Raw genomic sequence first — 23,525 nt, 5'->3', positions numbered from 1 at the left:
GCCATTGAAAACCCTACGGGGCACAGTTCCACTCTGACACATATGGGTCGTCATGAGTTGGAGTCCACTTGAGGGCAACGGATAGTAGTATTCTTAAGACATTTGCCTTAGGCTGGATTCCACAGACGTGAACTCTGAAGCAAGAATTTGAGTGCAAGTGGGTTTTTTGAGCAGTGATCGCAGGAAACACAGGAAGAGGAGTAAGGAAGTGAGAGCGGGAAGGGAAGGAAGCCAATACAGGCTGTGTTAAGTAGCAAGTGACTAAGGGCAAGTGGGCTCATTCCCACCGGGTACCTCTAGGAGATGGTGTAAAATGTGCCTCAGAGTCGTCTCACCCAAGAGGTGAGGCGGTGATAGTATCCTCTTTCTCCTTCACCAGCATTGGTTGGGGCTGCTCCCTGGGGGCATTAATTCCGCAGTAGGCCTGGCCTGCCCCACAATACAGCGAGTTAGAGTGTACAGGGTGTCAAAGAGGGAGGACTCCTTATGCTAGAGCATGGGTTCATTCATTTATTTACTCATTCATTCCTTCATCCAACATGGTACTGGGCTTGCTACTGGGGACTCATGCTGAACACCACGCAATCCCTTCCAATAAGGGGTTCCCAGGTGAATGGGTTGAAGACAGGCAAACACATAATTACGTTGCAACACCATAAAAGCCATCATGGACTCATCAACGCGGAGGCATAATGCTGTCATTGAGAACAACCAGGAAGCAGTTCTGAGCTTAGTAACTTATGACAACAACTGCTTATCTTGCACAATAGAAGTTTAAACAACATCTAAATGGGATAATTCTTCACTTCTGATCTTTTAGACATCATTTCCCCCCTTTTTTTCCTGTTGACTGTGCTACTAAACAGCCCTATTTTATCTAGTTTAGGAATTAGGAATTCAGGATGTGGCTTCTTTTCTTCATGACTTTGGGAACAGCACAGGAAATGTTCTTGCCCACCCTGTGTGGGTATCTTTCTGCAGCCACAAAGCTAGCACCATCCTGGGGACAGGGGATTGCCTTGGGGATTCTGCCTTCTCTTCCTTCAAACTAGAAACTGTGACTCCGACATCAGAATAGGAGCCTCCTGAGCCCTGAGGCTCTCTGAGGGCCAGGGCTACTTCTTTGACATACACACACACACACACAGAGCTTGCCCCCCTCCCCTTTTTTCTCAAGATTTGAGAAGGATCCCTGTACAGGGCATTGGGTGCCATGTTGCCTCCCTGTATGGCCATTGGGGAAGGGATTTTGGGAAATCAGCTTCCTGATTTGAACTCATTTTTCTTACCCTTAGAAAAAGCCCTAGACTGATACTTCTTAAGGGCCTGTAGGGCCCAGTGAAGGAGGTGGAGGAGCTGGAGGTGGGGCAGGGCAGGGATGGAGGATTCTCCTTGGAGCCCAGACATGGCACCAGTGGCATTTTCACCCCCTAACAACGTCAGGCCAGAGACGCAGCCCCATCAGCCAGTGCCTGGGCCTTGTTCTTCCCCCACCCAAGCGGAAGTCAAGTTTCCATTCTCCATTCCTCCGTCCCACAGCCAGTCCCTCCTGGGCTTGCCTTGAGAGGTATGATTTATGGGGAGCAGGACATGCTCTGGGAGGAGAAGCCTGGGAAGAAGGCAAAGAGGCAAAGGCAGCTGCCTGTCTACTGCAGATCTGAACCCCTCCCACTCTTATTAATTCACACTTTCCTGGCCCTAAGCACCCTGGAGGGGCCATTTCTTTTTACCTGAAGTTGAGACAGGCATCTTGCTTGATTTACAGACTCAACGGGCAGGTGGCTCCTGGGCTGGTTGCTAAGGTATCTTTTAAATGGAAATCAGGGTGGAGAGATACCACATATATCGTGCCAGCCATCTGCTAAAAGTTGCCTCTTCTGTCTGGAACAGCTCGAGGTGGTTCTGACAGGGAGGAAGGGCCCAGGGGCTAAGGGAAGGGAGGGGGAAGAAAGGCCACTGGTGAGAGGAACATTTGTGGTCTCCAGTCTTCAAGCCAAGGAACAGGAACTTTCCTTTTCTGCTGCCATGTCCTTTATTTTTCCACTTTCTGGTCTCCTCTTTATTTTTCCTTTTGTTTTAAAAATAAAATCCCATCTGGAGACTGATTACAAAGCGTCAGCCTGGACCCACAACTCTATATTTATTGCCAGTGTATTTCTGAGTGTGTGTATGTGTGTGTAAGAGACGGACTCACCACCACCAGGGCCTGACAGGTGGGTCTTTCAGAGCCAATTAGGCCTCTGCTTCTGAGAACACCAGCGCTCCTTCCAGGTCTGTCCCCAAGCAAGAAACACAAGTGCCCAAATTTAGTCGAACAGTTGGGCCGTCACCAGTTACTAAGCAAACCCATAGTGGATGAAACCCGTTCCTCTGTGTACACCAGGCACTTGGAAGCCTCCAGAGAGGCCTCCTCTCTACTCTGAGACCACCTAGAGCCAGATGGTCCTCAGTTCAAATCATGATTCCTCCTAGATTATCTGGGAAACTAGGCAGACCCAAACCTCTTTGAAGGAGTCCCTGGGTAGCGCAAACAGTTAAGCACTCAGCTACTAGCCGAAAGGTTGGCAGTTTGAACCCACCTAGAGGCACAGAAGAAAGGCCTGGTGATCAGTACTTTCAAAATATCAGACACTGAAAACCTTATGGAACGTAGTTCTACTTTGACACACATGAGGTCACCATGAGTCAAAATGGATTCTGTGGCAACTGGCTTGGTATTTTTAAACCCCTTCGAACCTCATCTCCTAGAGTTTAAAATGGGAATAGCAGTATGCAGGGCCATAAGGTATGGTAGGGCAGGTTGCTCACTGCACAAGGTTGCTAAGGGGCACCTTCTGGGCTAATTGATAGTGCTCACCTTGCAGAGTAGTTGTGAAGACAGCATGAAGAAATCCAATCAAGAGAGGGAGGAGCCAGGTTTCTACCCTGGGTGAACTTCCAGGGACCCAGCTGAATCTCTTAGGTATTTTTTTCTTCCTCTCTCTGTTCCTCTGTTTCTGCCTCTCCTGGAAAACCCTTCTCTCCCCGCCCCCACACCCTATCCCCAGTCCTGGCTCATAGACATTCTGAGCAGACAAGCTCCTGGCTCCTCTGCATATAGATTCCTCCTATGAAGGCTGATTCTGACATTTGATACCAGCATCCATTTCACAGCCTCACTTCTGTTCCTGTGTGGGCACCTCTCCCAGCTTTGCCCACAAATAATCCTGCTGCCCTCCCACCCGCATTCATTTGTTCCTTTGCTCCTGATACCAGCCCTCTCCCTCTAATCTCCACCTCTCCTTGTTCCCCTCCACCACCTACAGCATTCTGGGATGCTTACAGCCACCTAGGTCTGGGGTTCCTCCTTCCAGCATTTGTTCAAATTCCTGCGGAAAAGAGAGTGCCACTCCCCACCCCATCCCGCCCCTGGATTTGCACTGATTACAAGTATCCATTGAGTCTCCTTGCCTCCCTCCCAACCTGGGGTTTAAGCTGCCTTTTGTTTGGCTGTTAGGGTAATATATTAAGCGACCATTCTCAGAATACAATTTTAATTAAGATTCAATAGTCATTCCTCTGTCAGTAATCTTCCACGCTGATTACTTAAAATATATTTACCCAGCTCTATTATGCCACAGCTTTGAATTCATTAGACGTTTGTTAATCCTCAACAAACTTCTTTTTTTTTTTAAATGTGTTTTTTTTTAGCGTAATCTGCAAGGACAAAACTATTTGAAACAATGGGGCCACTGCCTCTGAGGCTGTGGGTCTGCTCCCAAAGTGTCTGGGTCTTCTCTGCCTGCCGCCGCCACTGCTGTCCATCCCAAAAGGACATCACAGGACAAGGTGACCCATATGCTGTCCATACGGGTCAGCCCCCAAGGGCATAACTCAGGGTGGGAGAAGGGAGAGTAGAGAGAGGACCTGGAGGGACAAACTGAAGATACCCAACACACTAACAGCCTTGTTGGCTGTGGACCCAGCTGCGCCTGACCAACATCGTCGTTTCCTATGCGTACCTTGATATGAAAATATTGGAGAGTGATGCTTAGTCTTAGAACAGTACAGCATTTACTGACTAAGGCCCATAAGGAGGACAGCCTTTCACATGGGGCTATACGCTTTCAGAACATCGCCTTCCCCCGCCTCCTGCACACACACACATGCACACACAGCCACTTCCAGCTTAACTTGTAAGGGGCATCCTTGGGCACAGTGGTCTCTGTGCCCCCAGTGGGTTTAAAAAAAAAAATTGCCGTCTAGTTGATTCCAATTCGTGGCAACCCTACATGTTACAGAGTAGAACTGTTCCATAGGGTTTTTCCTAGGCTGTAATCTACAGAAGCAGATTGCCAGGCCTTTCTCCCGTGGAGACACTGGGTAAGTTTAAACCACCAATCTTTTGGTTAGCGGCTGAGTACAAACCATTTGTACCACCCAGGAACCTTTTCCTCTGTGGTTATGGGAGCTATTTCTTAACTCTACTTGAACAGACGCAGGTGTCCCTTAGAGAAAGGGCCTCCTTCCCTCGGTAGCCATGGTGAGCCTTGGGAGATGTAGCTGGAAAACACAGCCAGATGGCTGCCACAGGACGCTCCTTATGCTCCTGCTGGTGCCAAGCTGGTTTTCTCAGCTAAGCAGCCAAATGAACCCTGGACCGTGTTTGATACAGAACTCCTCAACTCGGTGACAATGCCAGAAACTCACTCCCAGTGTCATATTTCATTCATTCATTTATTCAGCAGATATTTATTGGGCACTTACTCTGAGCCAGGTGTGGTGCTGCGTGCTGAAGAGTCAGTGGTGGTTGGACAAGACAGATAAGGTCCTTGTCTTCTTGGAGTTATAGTCTAGGAAGGCAGCCAGGGAAATGATTAAGGGATTATAATTAAAAGCGTGATGAGTGATATTCAGTAAATGTTATTATTGTTAGTTGCTGTCGAATTGAGTCCAACTAATGGTGACTCCATGTGTAAAGAGTAAAACCGCTCCATAGGGTTTTCAAAGCTGTGAACTTTCAGAAGCAGATCACCAGGCCTTTCTTCCTAGGCACCTCTAGGTGGGCTTGAAGCACAAACCTTGCAGCTAGTAATCAAGCACTTAACCATTTGCTCCATGCTGAGACTGGGTTGGGCAAGTACGGGGTGATGAAGAGCAAATAGCGAGAGGGCTTAACCTGGTCTAGGTTTTGGAGAGGTTCCTGGAGTAGGTAGTATTTAAGTTGAGACCTGGAGGCAGAATTAGAGTTTAGCCAGGTAGGAATGGAGATAGGGGAAAAAGCCAGGCAGAGAAAAGAACATGTGGGAAGTCCTAGAGAAGAGCAAACACGGCATTTAAGGAGGTGAGAAAGGCCCAGTGTGGCAGGGCGTAAAGAGCAAAGGGTGGTAAAAGATAAGCTGGAGTAGGGGGCAGGGCCAGCTCTGCAAAGACTCCTTCTTGTGTTAAAGAGTAAGAAGAGGTCCTTGCAGATGGAGAAGATTCTTGTTTGTCTTAATAAGCCACAGCTAAGTATAGACCTAGATGGCCAGAGCATGTTTGAACACAGAGAAAGGTGGCAGGTGTAAAGCTTCCATATATAGACAACTCTGGTGGTGTAGTGGTTACGAGCTTGACTGCTATCCAAAAGGTTGGCAGTTCAAATCCACCAGCTGCTCCCTGAAAACCGTATGGGGCTGTTCTACTCTGTCCTATAGGGTCGCTATGAGTCAGAATTGACTCGACAGCAATGGGCTTGTTTTTTTGGGGGGGATGGATATACCTGGTGGGACCTGGGTCAAGGTGGGCTGGTCCTTCTCAGGTAGGAGTTTGATGAGAGCAGGGACTGAGCTGGGTAGGTGCTTGCTCATGGGGGGCCCAGAGCAGCACTGTGTATAATTAGGCACTTCAGTGAAAGCCTTTAATGTGAATGATAGTAATGAAGATGAAAAGACAATAAAAGAAATCTTCTAGAACAGAGCTCAGCAAACTTTTTCTGTAAAGGCACAGATAGTAAATATCTTAGGCTTTGAGAGCCATGGGATATCAGTCCCAACAACTCACCTCTGCCACTGTTGCAGGAAAGAAGTAATAGACAGTATGTAAAGAAATTAGCATGGCTATGTTCCAATAAAACTTTATTAACAAAAACAGCCAGAGGGCTGGATTTGGTCCATGGACTCCAGTTAGCCAACCCCTGCTACAACAAATGTGGCTAATGAACACCTGAAATGTGCTGTAGGTGTAAAACACACCAAATTTTGAAGACTTATCAAACAAAACCAGTTGCTGTTGAGTTGATTCTGACTCATAGTGAACCTATAGCACAGAGTAGAACTGCCCCATAGGGTTTCCAAGGAGCAGCTGGTGGATTCAAACTGCTGAACTTTTGGTTAACAGCTGGGCTCTTAACCACTGCGCCACCAGGGCTCTTTTGAAGACTTAGTACAAATAAAAGAATGTAAAATACGTCAATATTTTTTTTTACATTGATTACGTGCTGAAAGAGTAATGTTTTGGATACAGTGGGTTATCAAAATTAATTTCGCCTGTTTTTTTTAACTTTTTTTTTTTTTAATATGGCCACTAGCAAATTTAAAATTACATTTCTGGCTCATATTATATTTCTATTGGGCAGCACTGCTCTAGAACAACATCTTTCTTTTTTTTTCCAAGTGAAATACAAGTTAGGACCTAAAGAGTCCCAGACAGGCAATTTACTCTTCAAGAGACACAAATATGGAATTTGAATTTGCACAATAAAGTAATATCTGATTGGAATAGGTTTCTAATTGAATATATGTGTGTGTGTATTTTTTTATCAGCTAGTTTTTTTTTTTTTTTTGTCTGTATCTGCTCCTCCAACTGGGATCTGTGGTGCTCTGCTTCCTCAAGCTATTAAAAGCTGTTGCTCAAAAAAGGACTGTCTTCAGTGGGGGAAAAAAAAAATTGTAATGCAGAATTAAACATTAATCCAATTTCTTTACTGCAGCAGAATTTCTCAACCCTTCTGAACTCACTAATGTTTATAGAGCTTCTGCAAGAGGAGAGAGAGTAGGCAGCGCTTCCCCAACTTATTGGCTTCAGAAGCCTTTTTTTTTTTTTTTTTTGCTGAGCCCTAATTAACACTCCTAGAAGGCAATTTGAGGAATGCTGGTCTGCATGACGATATACAACCAGTGTGCATGATTTTCCGAAAGTCCAACTCAATTGGCTGTTTTTAGCGCTACATAAATAGAGCCACAGTTGGTATAACATGGAATAGTGAGAAAGCTGTAAGCTTGGGAGGCATGAAGCCCCAGGCCAAACTGCTGCTTCTAGATATTCATTCCCTAGATATTGATTCATGCAAAAGCAACTACTATGTGTGGGCAGTGTTTAGGTCCTGGATATATAGAGGTATACAGCTCCGACAGATGCTATTCCCTAAGGCAGACGGTGTGAGGGAGGGAGCTCTTGACAGAGGTGTTAGGAAGTCGCCTCCTGGCCCTGACCTTGTGTCCCTCCCTTCCAGGCGCCGCGGCCTGAGTGACCAGACCATGGAGACCCTGCTTGGTGGCCTGCTGGCGTTTGGCATGGCGTTTGCCGTGGTCGACGCCTGTCCCAAGTACTGTGTCTGCCAGAATCTGTCTGAGTCACTGGGGACCCTGTGCCCCTCCAAGGGGCTGCTCTTCGTGCCCCCTGACATTGATCGGCGCACGGTGGAGCTGCGCCTGGGTGGCAACTTCATCATCCACATCGGCCGCCAGGACTTCGCCAACATGACGGGGCTGGTGGACCTGACCCTATCCAGGAACACCATCAGTCACATCCAGCCCTTCTCCTTCCTGGACCTCGAGAGCCTCCGCTCCCTGCACCTCGACAGCAACCGGCTGCCCAGCCTCGGGGAGGACACCCTCCGGGGCCTGGTCAACCTGCAGCACCTCATTGTCAACAACAACCAGCTGGGCGGCATCGCGGATGAAGCCTTTGAGGACTTCCTGCTGACGCTGGAGGACCTGGACCTCTCCTACAACAACCTCCATGGCCTGCCCTGGGACTCCGTGCGGCGCATGGTCAACCTCCACCAGCTGAGCCTGGACCACAACCTGCTGGACCACATCGCCGAGGGCACCTTCGCCGACCTGCAGAAACTGGCCCGCCTCGACCTCACCTCCAACCGGCTGCAGAAGCTGCCCCCAGACCCCATCTTCACCCGCTCTCAGGCCTTTGCTCTGACTGCCACGCCCTTTGCCCCACCCTTGTCCTTCAGTTTCGGGGGGAACCCGCTGCACTGCAACTGCGAGCTTCTCTGGCTGCGGAGGCTTGAGCGGGATGATGACCTGGAGACCTGTGGCTCCCCAGGGGGCCTCAAGGGCCGGTATTTCTGGCATGTGCGCGAGGAGGAGTTCATGTGCACGCCGCCTGTCATCACCCGGCACACGCACAAGCTCCTGGTTCTGGAGGGCCAGGCCGCCACGCTGAAGTGCAAGGCCATTGGGGACCCCAGCCCCCTCATCCACTGGGTGGCCCCCGATGACCGCCTGATGGGGAACTCGTCCAGGACTGCCGTGTACGACAATGGCACCCTGGACATCCTTATCACCACGTCTCAGGACAGCGGTGCCTTCACCTGCATTGCCGCCAATGCCGCCGGAGAGGCCACGGCCGCCGTGGAGGTGTCCATTGTCCAGCTGCCACACCTCAGCAACAGCACCAGCCGCACCGCACCCCCCAAGTCCCGCCTCTCAGACATCACTGGCTCCAGCAAGACCAGCCGAGGAGGAGGCGGCAGCAGTGGGGGCGGGGAACCTCCCAAGAGCCCCCCTGAAAGGGCTGTGCTTGTGTCTGATGTGACCACCACCTCGGCCCTGGTCAAGTGGTCAGTCAGCAAGTCAGCCCCCCGGGTGAAGATGTACCAGCTGCAGTACAACTGCTCCGACGATGAGGTACTGATTTACAGGTGAGCTAGAGGGTACGGCAAAGGTGGGGCGGGGGAGGGGTGTCCGGCTGGGGAAGGAGGAGGGGACGGGGAGGGGGAAGCTTTTGAGGTGTTCCCACCTCTCTCTCACCCACAAAGGTGTCTGTGGGGATCCTGGGCAAAACGTGCCATAAGCCCTCAGGACTCTCCTGCAGGTAAGAGGAAGTAGAAAGAACATCAACTACACAGGTTTAAGGAGAGCAGAACTCATACATGGGCAGGTCAAAGGGACATGTGTGAAGAGGGACCAGGCCTCCCACGTGGGTGGCTGTGGTAGGTGGTTCTGTGGCTATGAGCCTCAGAACTTCCTGTTTTGAGCCCCACTAGAGGACACACAAGGGCAATGAGTAGAACCTCTTGACCAAAGGATCAGACTCCTCTAAGGAGGAATGAATTTAGCCTTCACCTGGACTTGTATGAAATAGTGGTTAAAGCTTTGAGATCAGAAGGAGTGGAATTCAAACCATGGCTCTGCCATTTGCTAGTCATTTAATTTTTCTAGCCTGCCTCAGTTTCCTTATCTGTAAAATGAGGATGATACATACCAGACTTACTTTGGACACACTGTTGCAGGAAATTGGCCCAACTCAAACAGGCTTTAAAAAAAACAAAAGAAAAAGGGAGGGGGAATTTGTTGGTTCGTATAATTGACAATTTAGGGAGCTTCTTCAGGCTCAGCTGGATTGAAGTCTCCCCAGAAAATGTGTTGGTGTCTCAAAGTTTCTTGTTGCTGTGTTAGTTGCCAGTGAGTCAATTCCAACTCATGGTGACACCATGTGTGCAGTGTAGAACTGCTCCATAGGGTTTTCAAGGCTGTGACCTTTCAGAAGCAGATTGCCAGGACTTTCTCCCAAGGCACCTCTGGGTGGGTTTGAATCGCCAACCTTTTGGCTAGTAGCTGAGCGCTTAACTATTTGCGCCACCCAGGGACTCCCAGAGTTTCTTACCTTCCCTAAATTTTGTTCTCCTCTGGGTTGGCTTCACCTTCAGGCAGCTTCTATCCTCTGAGCAGCCCCTGACGGCTCCTCTTAGCAGCCCTAGAGGGAAGCGGGCATCTCTTTCCCAAATGGTCCCACAGAAGTCCCGGAAGAGCTCTGATTAGACAAAGCAGGTCACATGAGCCCCTGGAGCTTAGAGGTGATGTCATCCTGCCCACCTGTACTGACCTCTCTGGGCTTCAGTGTCTCCCTCTGGAAATGGAGACAATGATGTTGACCTGGTAAAGTTGCTGTGAGGATCAAGGGGTCACCTCCTAGGCCTGGAGGAAAGGGGTTTAAGACTGGACAGCTGCAGTGGAATTGCCTAAGTCATTCAGAGGGAGGAAGGAGCTCACAGAGTGAGACAGAAGGCCCCTCCCCTTCCTGCCTTAGTTCCTATTAACAGGAAGGATACACTCTAGAATCTTACCACTCAAGGACTGCATGATTTTTATTGAAATCCTACGTGGTTTATTTTATGCACTCAAAACAATTATTCTAAGAAGGGATCCCATCGACTTTATCAGACCGCCAAAGGGCCCATGGTGCAAGAGAGGTCAAGAACTGCTGGATCCATTGTTAAGATTTCTTCCAGCTTTGAGTTTCTGAGTTGATGAGTCTCTGGAACAGGGCAGGTGGGGGAGAAGAGCACATACGGAAGGCATTCATTCACTGAATAGAGTCCATGTGATTGAGGGGGCACTGTGTGCCACGGAAACTATTGTGGAGGCCATGGGCCACCCAGTGCCACTGTGGTGGAACTAAGGAACCTCCCTAACTTGGCATCTGCTTGGCTTGTCCGGATAGCAGCTCCATTTCTCAGGATGTAGAGAAAGCAGCATTTGAACTTAACTTAAATAGACACACATGCATGCATGCAATATATATGCATATCTATTATTCAACTCAAACATACATATATATATTTTTGTAATTATAAAAATAAGTCTGTAGAAAATCTCAAAAGCAGCATTAAAACTTAAATACACACACATGTGCACATGCGCATGTATATATACGTATATGTTATTAAACTCAAATATAGATTCATATATATATTTATAATTATAAAAAAATAGAAAATTTGGAAATCAGCATTAGAACTTAAATACATACACACACATATTTACATATATATTATTAAAATTAAATATATATACTATATATGTATTTTTCTAATTATAAAAGCAATAATAGTCTTTGTAAAAAATTTCAAAAGCAGCATTAGAACTTAACCTAAATACACACACATATACACACATATATATACATATCGGAGCCCTGGTAGCGCAATGGTTGAGAGCTCAGCTGCTAACCAAAAGGTCAGCAGTTTGAATCTACCAGCCATTCCTTGGAAACCCTATGGGGCAGCTCTACTCTGTCCTATAGGGTCACTATGAGTCAGAATCGACTGGACAGCAACTTTTTTATATACATATTATTAAATTTAAATACATATACATATATGTATTTGTCTAATTATAATAGTAATGCATATTCCATGTAGAAAATTTGGAAAGCTGAAAAAATTATAAAGAGGAAAATAAAAATCACCTGTAATCCCACCAGCCAAAGTAACCAGAGACATTTGGAAAGTGAGTTTTACTTAAATCCAAAACAATATTTATTATCACTCTAGCATGCACTTTGGTATCATAATTCTTTCCACTCAACATTATAGCTTGCTTAGTTCCCATAGTATTAAACATTTTTCATTTCTCTGTATCCTAATTTATTTAACCAATCCTCTATTGTTGGATATTTAGTTGGTTTCTTGTTTTTCAATATTAAAAATAACACAGCAATGGGTATCTTTATACATAAATGTATTTGTGCAACTTCAATAACTTCTTTAGCTTGTTTTCCAAGGAGTTCAATTATAGGTTTAAGGAGTAAATTATAACCCTTATGCATGACATATAAATATTTATGTAGCCTCTCACTAGTGGGAGGCAACAGTGCTCACTTTGACCACGGCTTTGCCAATACTGAATATGTAATTACTTTCATCTCTGCCAATTTGATAGGTGAAAAATGGAACGTGGTTTAATTTGCATTTGTTTGATAACGTGTGAGACTCACCTTTTGAAAATTAGTGTATTTCTTTGCTCATGAATTTATTATATAGTCCAGACTTTGATAAAAACTGTAAAGGTGAAAAGCTACCAGTTCTGTGTCTTGCAAGAGCATAGAGTGAAGGGAAATGCAATTTGTAAGAGGGGAAAGGAGATGTCAGCACACTGTGATGGCTGAAGGGACGCCCCTCCCTGGGGGTCTTGGAAATACTGGGAGGGGTAGAGGAGAGGGGAGAGGCTGTGCTCAAACTGCTTTTATCTGATGATTGAGAACCTGGAGTCACTAGGTTTATAAATATAATATGCAAATAAAATGGGAGCATGAGAAACCTTGGAATAAAAAAATGCAGGTAACAGTGGTGACTTCCTTTGAGGATGGCCAATGAGGCTCAGCTCTCCAAATAGTGCAGGCACATAGAAAGCGATCAACGAATAGCAAAACCCGGTTGCCGTTGACTTGGCCCTCACTCATGGCACCCCTATGTGTGTCAGAGTAGAACTGTGCTCCAAAGGGTTTTTAGTGGCTGATTTTTCAGAAGTAGATCACCAGGCCTTTCTTCTGAAGCTCCTCAGGGTGAACTTGAGCTTCCCACCTTTTGGTTAGCCACCGAGAACTTCAACCATTTGCACCACCTAGGAACTCCTCAAAGAATACAAATTATTATTATTAGAAGTAGTAGTAGTAGTGAGAGTAATTGTAGGATAAAGTAAGGCCATTATCTTGTCTGTCATCCCAGTTAAGGAAACAGAAGAGGAAGATCAGCTATACCATGCAGTCTTTAAGGCAGATTTCTAAAACTTTAGAGAAAAAGGTAAGTGTGAGCCTGTAGTCAGATAATAGCCACAACAATAGTTAGCCAACATTGCAAGCTACTTGTGTGCTTGGTATTGAGCTTTACAAACAGTATCTCATTTAAGAGCTTGGCCACTAGCCACAAGGTTGTCTGTTCAAGCCCACTCAGCAGCACCAAAAGAGAAAGACCTGGCAATCTGCTTCCATGAAGATTACAGCCTAAAAACCCTTTGGGGCTGTTCTACTCTGTCACATGGCGTCACCATGAGTCAAAATCTACTCAACGGCACCTAATAACATACACACCAAAGAAGCCTTGGTGGTGCAATGGTTAAGCTCTTGGCTGCTACCGATAGGTTGCTGGTTCAAACCCACCCAGTGGCTCTGGGGCAGAAAGACCAGGTGATGTGTTCCTGTAAAGATTACAGCCTAGGAAACCCTCTAGGGCAGTTCTATTTTATCATGTAGGGTTGCTTTCAGTTGGAATCGACTTAACAGCACACAGCAAAAACAACATACACACCAAGAGGTAATAAAGCCGAGGCTGAGAGAATTAAACACTCGCCCAAAGTCTCGCAGACAGAAGGAGGCAAGGCTGCAATTTGAACCCATGCTTTCTGGCTTCAGTGCCCAGACTCAACCACTGTGGTCTTGATGCCCGTGTGCTAAAAGTGAATATGGCTTAGGAAAAGCTGGATATTTAAGAAATAAAGTGTAGATTTTTAGAAAATAAATAGTCCCCAGAAGAAAGAGAAGAAGCCAACAGGTTGCACAGTAGCTCTCTGATGCATTCAGATTTTAACAAGATGTGCAAAGGGAAGGAGGGAAGGCCTGCATCCAAAGATGAATATTAAAGAGGCGTACACACCACACAGAAAAGGCTAAAGGTGGCCAAAAAGGGCTTTTTAATCCATGTTCATAGCAAGAAGAAAAACTGACAAAGGTCTGCTGGTTGAGAAAGAGGTTGCAATGAGAGTAGACAAGAGCTAGCAGGAAAAGTCCATTCTGCTTCCATCTTCCCCAGCAAGGAGAACAGCAGCAGCAATAACAGTATTAATCTGCATGAGATCTTGCTTACACCATGTGCTCTTCTAACTTGGGTGTCCTTGGGTGGGGCAAAAGGTTAACATGCTCAGCTGCTAACCAAAAAGTTGGAGGTTCGAGTCCACCCAGAGGTGCCTCAGAAGAAAGGCCTAGTGATCGACTTCTGAAATATCAGCCACTGGAAACCCTGTGGAGCACAGTTCTATTCTGACAGTGGGGTCGCCGTGAGTTGGAGTAGACTCGACGGCAACTGGAAATAAAAAATTCTAACGTGTTTAGTTCTCAGAAACCCCCAGGAAGTAAGAACGACCATTATTCCACTTTACAAGTAAGAAACTTGTCCAAGGTTTCACAGAAGGTAAGTAGCAGAGCCAGAATTTGAATCCAGGCAGCCTGTGTGTTTGACCAGAGTCTCAACCTGCGAAGAACAAGACCAATACTATGGAAAGGAAACTGAAGCCCAGCAGAGAGGCATTGCACTGCCATACTGGTGTTCTGGTCCCCAGGCTAAACAAACATGTAGGCGAGGTTTTTCCAAGCCTGTGGTATTGACCCCGAGATAGCATGGGCAGAAAGAGAGATGCCTAAAGACTGGAAAAGGGCAACTAGAAGAGCATAGCTACTAGTTCCTGTAAAATTCTAGAAAGGATTTCTCAATGGATGACTGTGAGCCTGTGGAAAAGAATGCTAAGTGCCAGAACACGACATGGGTTCTGTAATTGTAAAGATTGTGTGTCATCTTGGCTGGGCCATGATTCTCAGTGATTTGGCAGTTATGATATAGTTTGGCAGTCGCATAATGATGTAATCATGTCCATGATGAGATCTGATATAATGTGATCACCTCCATGATGGGATCTGCTGTGAGTAGCCAATCGCTTGAAAGGGAGTTTCCTTAGGGGTATGGCCTGCATCCAAGACAGGTGGACTTTCTGGCAAGGCTTGTCGGCTTTTCGTCACTCTGGATCCTGCAGCTGGTTCGTCTGACCTCTGGTTCTTGGGACTTGAGCTAGCAGTTTACCTGCTGTCTTGCCTCTTGGTCTTGGGATTTGTCAGTCTTGGAGCCTGTGGCGAGCCAGAGCCCTGCTGTCTGACCTGCCAATCTTGGGTTCGCCCGCTCCTGAGGCTACATAAGTCAGGAGAAGCCTCTAGTCTGACCCACAGACCCGGGACTTTCCAGCTTCTACAACCATGTGAGCCATTTCCTTGATATAAATCTCTCTGTATATTTATACACTTTACTACTTTTGCTTTTCTAGAGGACCTAGCCTAAGACAGTTTCACTAGGGGAAAATCCTGCCAAATTATTGCGCTATATCCTCAGGAGACACTGTGGGCCAGTAATTCTCAACCTTTTCTCTGCTCCTTGTCATTCACAAGGGCGAGGCTCATCAATAACATCCCTCCTTACACAGTGATTCTCTACTACAGCCCGCCCCCACCCATCACACTAGGGATTGGACTAGAATCTCTGGGGTGGCAGGTACAGTTGAAAAACATTCTAGAAGTTTCCAATGGCTGTGAGTCACTACCAGAAACAGAGAGCATCACAATTTTATAGGACATTTGACAAAATCTCACGCTCTTTAAGAACAAAATGGAGAAATGCGAGCTGGTGAAGTAACTGTAACTGGATGAAGAACCAGATTGATTAATAAATTGATAGGAACATGCAAGAAAGCCTCTGGTTTGTGCACTAATGTCTGCCTCCATCTCTGTACTTCTCGATATGTTTTCTTATTGACATGGATAAAGACACAGAAGACATGCTTGGCAAATTGGCATATCCACAAAAATAGGAACACTAACCAATATAATCAACGACAGAACAAAATTTTAAATGATATTGATAAAATAGTACTTTGTACTAAAATCAGTGCCATGAATTTTGGTTCAAGGAATCAATTGCACAAGTTCAAAGTGAGGAAAATCTGGCTTGCCTGGAATTTTATGAGTCATAGGCTCAGAGTTTTAGCTAACTTCAAGGACAGCATGGCCACAAAGTGATGGAGCTGCTGAAAGACTCATATAATCTTTGGCTGTGTTAATCGAAGTATAGGGCTCAGATCATGGGAGGTTATGAGTCTACTGAGTTATCAGAGCTGGTTAGAGCACAGCTGTACTATGTTTAATACAGATGGCACGGTCTTAAGAGTCATGTTTACAAACTGCAATGCAGTCAGAGGTCAGTTGATGAGAATGGGATTCTGGAAGTTCATGTGAGATGGGTGAAGGTTATCTTGGAGATGAAAGGACTTAAAAAAGAAGTTATAGATCTCTTAACTTACTTGAAGAATTTATGAGTAAAAGAGGGGAAAACACACACACAAGTAGACATTGGGCCTGTATTTAAAAAAATAGTCCAATCAGCAGCAGCCTTTTGTTGCTCTTACCATCTGGTAGTGAAATAATTTGGCTTTGTATCTATCTCCCTCTCTGGCGTGTGTGCTTATCTCTGTACCCCCAACCCCTTACAAGTCCTGGCCCCCAAAAGCTATTCAGTCAACATTCAGTGAGCAGAACAGATGGAAATGAGCATCAGAGCCACCCAGGAGCAGCACAAGTAAGAGCTCTCACAAAGTAGTGAGCTGCCTGCACCGGAAAGGTTCAAGCAGAACTGGGCTGCCTCCGTGTCAGGGTTACTGAGTGAGCAGCCTGGCTGCAGACAGGAGTGGAATCATTGGACTTAAATGGTCCCTTCCCTGATAGTTACGAATCCGCTTAAGATTTTCATCATCCCGTGATCAAGACAATGTGGCTGCCGCTGTTGCTAAATCCATACGCTTTTACCAGTTGAGACCACAAGGGCAACTTGCCAGGGTTAGGGTGCCCTGTCTCTTATAGGAGTTTGAGCCCCAGGACCTGAGGTCAGAGACAGGGACCTTGGCAGAGCCTCAGTGAGTCCAAGCAGACCTGGACACAAGTCATGGACAGGTCACCATCAACCACCCCAACGTCCTGTGGAAGCCTTGGGAGGCTGTGAGCAGGGTCTGAAAGCATCAGGAGCTATTCTCCACACCAGGACGGGGCAGCAGAGGCATGGGTGACCCCAAGTCATGGATGACTAGAAAGGATTTGAATTTGGCTATGGAATAGAGTCTTGCTCTTTTATCAGATACTTAGTCCCTTGATTATCTAATGGTCCTAGCTGACCTCCCGAGGCATTGCCTTTGCTGAGTACACCTGGTTAAGCCCTGCAGTCTAGACTGTGTCCTGTGTAACTGGGGAGGGCTGACTATTCCATCTCTCAACCCCAGAGCCTGCCCTTTCATCAGTGAGAGGAGAAAATAAGGGAGACGGAAGGGTGGGGAGAGGCTATAAAGAAGGAGGCCTCCTCTGCCCTCCTCCCCACTACCAGGAGAGGGTAACAGCCCATCTCAGCCGGGCCTCATCCCTGGTGTAACATGGAAAGTTAAGTGCCCTGCATGTCATTATCAGCCCAAGTGACATTCACAAACACTTGTCTCCAAAAGTCATCAAGAACATCTGTCACCAATGTGATGTTACAACAGTCCCCGGGGGGGCCAGGGAAACAGCAAGCATGCTTCTAAAGCTCAGTGTGGAATTAGCCAGGAGGCAGCCTTGTCTTCCTGTTGCTTATTATGCTGCGATCATTTCCATGCAGGGAAAGGGGCGAGTTGTGAGGAGAGAGACCCTGAAGTTAGGGGAAGAGGGGACCTACCCTATCTCCACCATGCTCTGTCTACAGGTACCCCTCTCCAATGCCATCGTCTTCCATAACGTCAGACATATCTCCCACCCTAAGATGACTGTTGTTAGTTGGCGTCGAGTCAGCTCAGATTCATGACGACCCCATGTAACAGAACCAAATGTTGCCTGGATCTATGCCATCTTCATGATCGTCGGTATGTATGGGTCCATTGTTACTTCTGGTTCTAGGGAGGGGCCAGGTTTGTCCCCACCTGTCTGTCAGTTTGTCAAACTTTGGTGGCATGTGTGTTGCTGTGATGCTGGAAGCTATGCTACTGATGTTTCAAATACCAGCATGGTCTGCCATGGTGGACAGGTTTCAGCAGAGCTACCAGATTAAGACAGACTAGAAAGAAAGGCCTGGCTAACTACTTCCAAAAATTAGCCAATGAAAACCCTGGGAGACTGGACCACTCTACTTAGTTTTGTGGAGCTGGCTGGGGCTTCTTCTACTGCTGCTCTTTCTCCCATCTGGGAAAAGGACAAAAGGGCAGATTCAACTAGTTTTCACCCCATCAGGGTCTTATAAACCAACACCTTAGTAGACACCTGCACCCCACCCTATGAAAATACAGTCATCTTGGCATGGAAGAAGATTTACTAATGACCCTGTGATCCCTGGGGACAGGAGAAGAGACTGATACAAACAGGTGTTCTCCAAAAGGAGGGGACAGGCCAGGTATAGGACCTGCCATCTAAGCAGGAAAAAGGTTCTTATACACAGCTACTTCTTCTGACACCCCGGCTTCTACCGAAGGGGCAAGTTAAGCCCCACAGACAAAGGAACTAAAACGCATAAAGAAGAATAGGGGTGGATGGGGAAGAGAGGCAGCTCCCTGGTCAGAGCCCAAATCAAAATCAGCCTGCTGTGGATTTTAGAGTTTTCTAAATTCCTTTCATGCTGTTTGACTATTGACACCTGACATCCTCAAGTGGGGATGCACAGGACAAATAATATCGTGCCCATTTTATAGATGGTGAAATCAAGTCTCAAAAGAACGGAGCAGATTTCTCCAGGTTACACAAAAAAGACTAGAAATGTGGCCTCCACATCCAAAGCCCTTTTCACGGTGCCTTGTACTGTGCTGGGCGGCACCTCTCACCAACACTCCAAGGAGTTCGTGCTAAGGATGGAGACTTGGGGTGGGGGCACCAAATGTAACTTCTCTTTCTGGGAAGAACTGGGTAACCACCTGGGAGCCTTCTGGAATGTTCTCTTTCAGCTTTAGTTGCTCCCCGACGTTTCTAATTCCAGCCGTGTTGGAGCAAAGGGAATAGGGTTCCATAGAGAACCTAGGTTCCCACTCAGAACAGTCACCTGGGACCAGCCAGCAGGTCTCAGCAGGCCAGCCATTGTGAAATGAGAAAGGCGGTGTCGGTATCGCAGAGAAAAAGGAACCTGGAGTCAGAAGTCCAAGGTAGCAACTAGGATGCACAGAAAACTCAACATCACATGACTTAAATTCATAAAGTTTATATCTCTCGTGTAAAAGACATCCCGAGGTAGAGACCTCAGGCCTGGCTTTCTGGGCAGCATGGCCATCAGGGGCCCAGCTCCTTCTGTCTTTCTGCTCCGCCGTTCTCAGCTCACGGGTTCTGTCCTTAAGGTCGCCAAGATGGCTGCTGGAGCTCTAGCTATCGGATCTCCCTTTTATGCAGCAGAACGGATGAAAGGCAGAAGGGCCTAGGGCAAGGGGGGCTTTCTCAGAAGTCCCACCTAATTACTTCCACTCTTTAAAAACCTTACTCCAAGAAAGCTGCAAGCCTGGAAAAGGACATGATGAGGTTTTATGAGATCAAAATATAAGGTGTAATTCCTTTCAGGAATATTTGCTGTTAATTGGCCATGACTATCTGCAGGGGAGGCTGGGACACGTTTTTGGGTTTTTTCGTCTTGTTGCAACTATGCACGATGCATTCCCAGTAATATAGGGAAGATGTGGAAGTAGCTAGTACTTCCACAACTTGGGTTGTGGGTTTATGAGTCATTTCTGAGTCAGGAGAGCACAGGCAAATCATTTCACTGCTCTCAGTCTCCATTTTCTCATCTGTAAAATAGGAACAGAGATTTCTTTCTGCACACTTCATAAGACTGTGGTGAGGACCGAATGGGTCGTGCATGCAAAAGAGTATCCTCCGTAGGCAACTGTGAGCTACTGGATGCGTGTTAGTAGTTGTTGTTATTAGGAGCCGACCCGCTTTCCCTTGTGGGTCTGCTCTATCCCTTGTGGGTCCCCTCTATCCCTTGTGGGTCCCCTCTTCTAGACCTTGTTCCCCAGGCTGTCTCTTACATCTCCATTCTTCACAAGCCTTACTCCAAGAGAGCTGTGAACCTGGAGAGTGATTTGATGAGGTCTTAAGAGATCAAGGCATAAGGTGTAACCCCTTTCAGGAACATTTACTGTCCAATCAGGAGCTCTGAAAGACTCAAAGGAGTGGATATCTAATAGTGGAATTTCAAAACGGACAGCAGGCTTGTGCACAGGGAGACATTTTTCAGGGGTGCCTTCCAAGAGAGTCTCAAATCATGTCACTACCTTCTCTTCCTGCCCCTCTCACTCTAAGCAAGAAGGTGACAGCCGTCGGATTCACGAACCTTCAGGGAATCTGTTCAGAGGTGACTAATTTCTCGACATGTCATTCCCTCCTCACTTTCAAACAGCTCTGGCTAGATATGTCTCTGAAGATAGAAAGAATTACCGAGAGGGAAGGGATTACAGAGAGCATCCCGTCTGCTTCCCTTCTGAAATGTGGCTTTTTCCCTTCTAGTAAGAATCATAGAACCAACCTCCTGTTAATTTTATATGTTTGGTTAGCTTGGGGGTGGAGAGTATTGTTTATTTCAGATCAGGAAAATACCTAGAAGGTTTACAGAGGGAGGGATGGGCCAGGAGGAGCGTCTGGGACTTGGGAGATGGTGTTCATGGTGACTGTCATGGGCATGACACCAAGCACTCATCTGACAATTAGACTTTCCCAGGCACTTTCCTCCTGTGCCGCTGGGGGCGAACAACAGCTCCGGGGCAGGGGCAGTGGAACCCAGGGGTTCTGACCCCAAGCTGAGGCTTCCCCATACCACTTTTCCACAGCCCTGGCTGCACATTGGAATCCACTTGCCAAGAAAGTCTGAGTCAACTTGGGGTATCGTCTGGACATGAGTGTTTTTAAAGCGCTGCGGAGATTCTGATGTGCATTCAGGGTGCAAACCACTGGGTGATTCATGCCGCTGAGTCCAGGGAAACGAGGGGCTTGGGAAGCACTGGTGGGCAGAGCTGCTGCAAATCCCGCGGCTGGGGGTTGGGTCTGTGAACTCCTGGTGCAGAAGCCAGGAAGACCTGAGTTCCTATCCTGTCTCTAGCACGCAGTAGGCATTCACCCCTCTAAGACTTGGTTGCTTCATCTGTAACACTGGAATAAAAACCTCTTCTACATGAGGTTACCTCCAAAGAGATAAAGTCTATGGAGACACTTTGGAAACAAAAGCACCATGTGTATTGTAGTTGCTAGAGTCATTCTTCTTAACCATAAGCAGAGTGTAGAGAGGTTCATACAAGGAGAATGGTATCAGGGACTCCAGATGTGGGCTGTTGTTATTTCCAGACCCCTCTGTCTCCTTCTCCGAGCCTCAGATTTCTCACCTGCAGAAAGAGAATAATAACTGTCCTACCAAACTTACAAGGTTGTTATGAAATTGGAAGGAGTCGCCAGGCATGAAATAAGAGCATCTTCATAAAGTATAAAGTGCTCCTAGTAGCAGAGATCTGACCACAAGGGCTTAACCAAATTTGGGGTTTGTTTCTGTCATGTCAAAGGATTCCAGAGGGAGGTAGTTCAGGGCTGGAATGAGGGCTTCATGGACATCAGGGACTGAGGCTTCTTCTGAATGTCGATTGCACGACCTTTAAGGCATGGCTCCCACCTCCAAGCTTGCTGACAGAGACCCTCCAGCTGGTAGTTTCTCTGGCATGCCCGGCCCACAGGGAGTTGACATCCCCAAGAGCAGCCCTCAATCTAGGACAGTGCAAGCTGATCATTAATACTTCACTGACTCACCCCTGGGGGAAGAGGGAAGAGGACAACTCTGAGGTGTGTTCTATGCAGTCTCCCAAAGGTCCCCGGTGGGACTGAGCCCCAGTTGCCCACAGCGGTAACCTGCTTAGTAAATCACCCTGTATTAGCTTCTTTCCCCATTTCCTTACCAGAGCTGCCTGGACCTACCTCCCAAGTAAACTGCTTGTACTGTAATCCTTGTCTCAGAGTCTGCTTCCAGACAACCCAAACTCAGATAGATAGCCACCAACCTCCCCAATGACTCAGCCTTCCAGAAGTCCCACCCAACAACTTCTGCTTGTGTCTTGTGTTTCCTCCAACCGGCAGTGGAGGCTGAGAAAGGTAGTGATTTGTCCAGGCTCATTTCCTCCCCCAGTAAAATCAGGATTCTGCCAGGATGGTAGAGAGGAGAATGGGTGCTGGGAGGCATATGACCACCACAGAGTTGTATGGACAAAAGGCATTATTGTCATTAACGTTTTTTGGCACCTGCCCACAAGATCCTAGCAACCAGTAACCAGTTTGTAGATGAGGCCCCCATAGGAAGGAAGCTAATCTGGGCTGCTTTTCTGTCTCGCTGAGAGTGTTCTCATCTCATCTCTGGGGACACTGAGACACAGTGAGAAGCAAAGAGGGATGTGGCAGGGCTTGCCACTTAGGCCTGTGGTCCAGCAGGTGCGTGTCTGACAGGTGGGAGTGGGCACCCTGTGGGGGACAGAGGTTCCAGGATGGAGTCAAATGAATGCCCAGCATCTTCAGAGTCTCAGAGGTGGGTGGGGGGTGGTGGTGAGCGGACAGCATCACAACATGACGCCAAATGGTAGAATGTGATGGGCCTCAGGGTGAAGACAGGGCCACTCAGATGTGCAATGAGGATGAACCAGCTCAATATTTATTTACACAGCAGAGCTATTTCTAGCTGGAGGGGGGAGCTCCAAAGATAGGCCTGGACTTGTTCTGTGGCTGTGGGGCTGATGCCGTGGATGGGAGTCTGAATTCAGACATGGGAATTCACTTCTGTTGCATAGTAAAGATAGTAAGGTGATGCAATTAAACATCAAAGAGATCTATTAAACACTTAGCCTTCTAACCAGGTACTTAGTTAGCAATGGTACTAAGTTAAGGAGCTTTTCAGTTATTAACCTCCCAAAGTTTAAAATGTAAATGAATTGCTTGCCCAACTTTGTCCACTTGAGCTTTTTCATAAGCTGACGGAAGTGAATTCACATGCCTGAGGTGAGAGGGGTGTATTCTGGGGGAACTTTTGGGAACAAGTGGAGTGTAAGTTGTGTCTTGGGGTACAAGTGGAACTTGGAAGGAAGAGGGAGGGGGTAGCTGCTTTAGATAGAACCAGTGAAGAAAGAGGCAGAGGTAGGAATGAGCTGGCCTGGTCAAGGACCAATGAGGACACCTGGTGTATTAGTCAGCTGTAGCCACAGTATTGCTGCATAACAAACACTCTCAAATTCTAGGTGGCTTACAATCACTAATATTTCATTTTCTTACTTATGGGTCTGCAGGATGGCTGGTGTTCCATTGGTCTAGGCTGGACTGGGCTGCTCTTGGCCTTGGGCTCCAGGTCCACTTTGGGTCTGCTCTGTGTCTCGTTCTGGAGCCCACGTAGAGGGGCAGTGGCTGTCCAGGGCACGCTCTTCTCACAGTGAGAACAGAAGTGCAGGAGGGCAGAAGCAACCTCAGAAGCAAATTTCAAGCTTCTGTTGGCATCGCATCTGCTAAATCATACTCACCAAAGCAAATTACATGGTCAAGCCCAAAGTAAAAAAAACAAAAACAAAAAAATCTGTTGCTGTTGAGTTGATTTCGACTCATAGCAACCCTATGTGTTACAGAGTAGAACTGCTCCATAGGATTTTCCTGGCTGTAATCTTTATGGAAGCCAATCACCAGGGCTTTCTTCCACAGAGCCGTTGGGTGGGTTTGAACTGCCAACCTTTTGG

The 23,525-nt window shown here is 47.1% G+C and overlaps 1 protein-coding gene across 1 annotated transcript in view; it reads left to right on the top strand.

Moving 5' to 3' along the window:
• LRFN2 (leucine rich repeat and fibronectin type III domain containing 2) overlaps positions 1 to 23,525 on the top strand; it is a 268,159-nt gene that overhangs the window by 199,329 nt on the left and 45,305 nt on the right. Inside the window, exon 2 of the mRNA XM_004379428.3 lies at positions 7,472 to 8,899. Within this exon, the coding sequence (XP_004379485.1) occupies positions 7,497 to 8,899 (1,403 nt within the window). The 5' untranslated portion in view covers positions 7,472 to 7,496. The remainder of the gene's footprint in view (positions 1 to 7,471; positions 8,900 to 23,525) is intronic.

This window comes from Trichechus manatus, unplaced genomic scaffold, assembly GCF_000243295.1.
Source record: "Trichechus manatus latirostris isolate Lorelei unplaced genomic scaffold, TriManLat1.0 scaffold00065, whole genome shotgun sequence".
Taxonomy (NCBI): domain Eukaryota; kingdom Metazoa; phylum Chordata; class Mammalia; order Sirenia; family Trichechidae; genus Trichechus; species Trichechus manatus.
The sequence above is the reverse complement of the archived record's forward strand: the minus strand, read 5'-3'. Positions and strand labels throughout refer to the sequence as shown.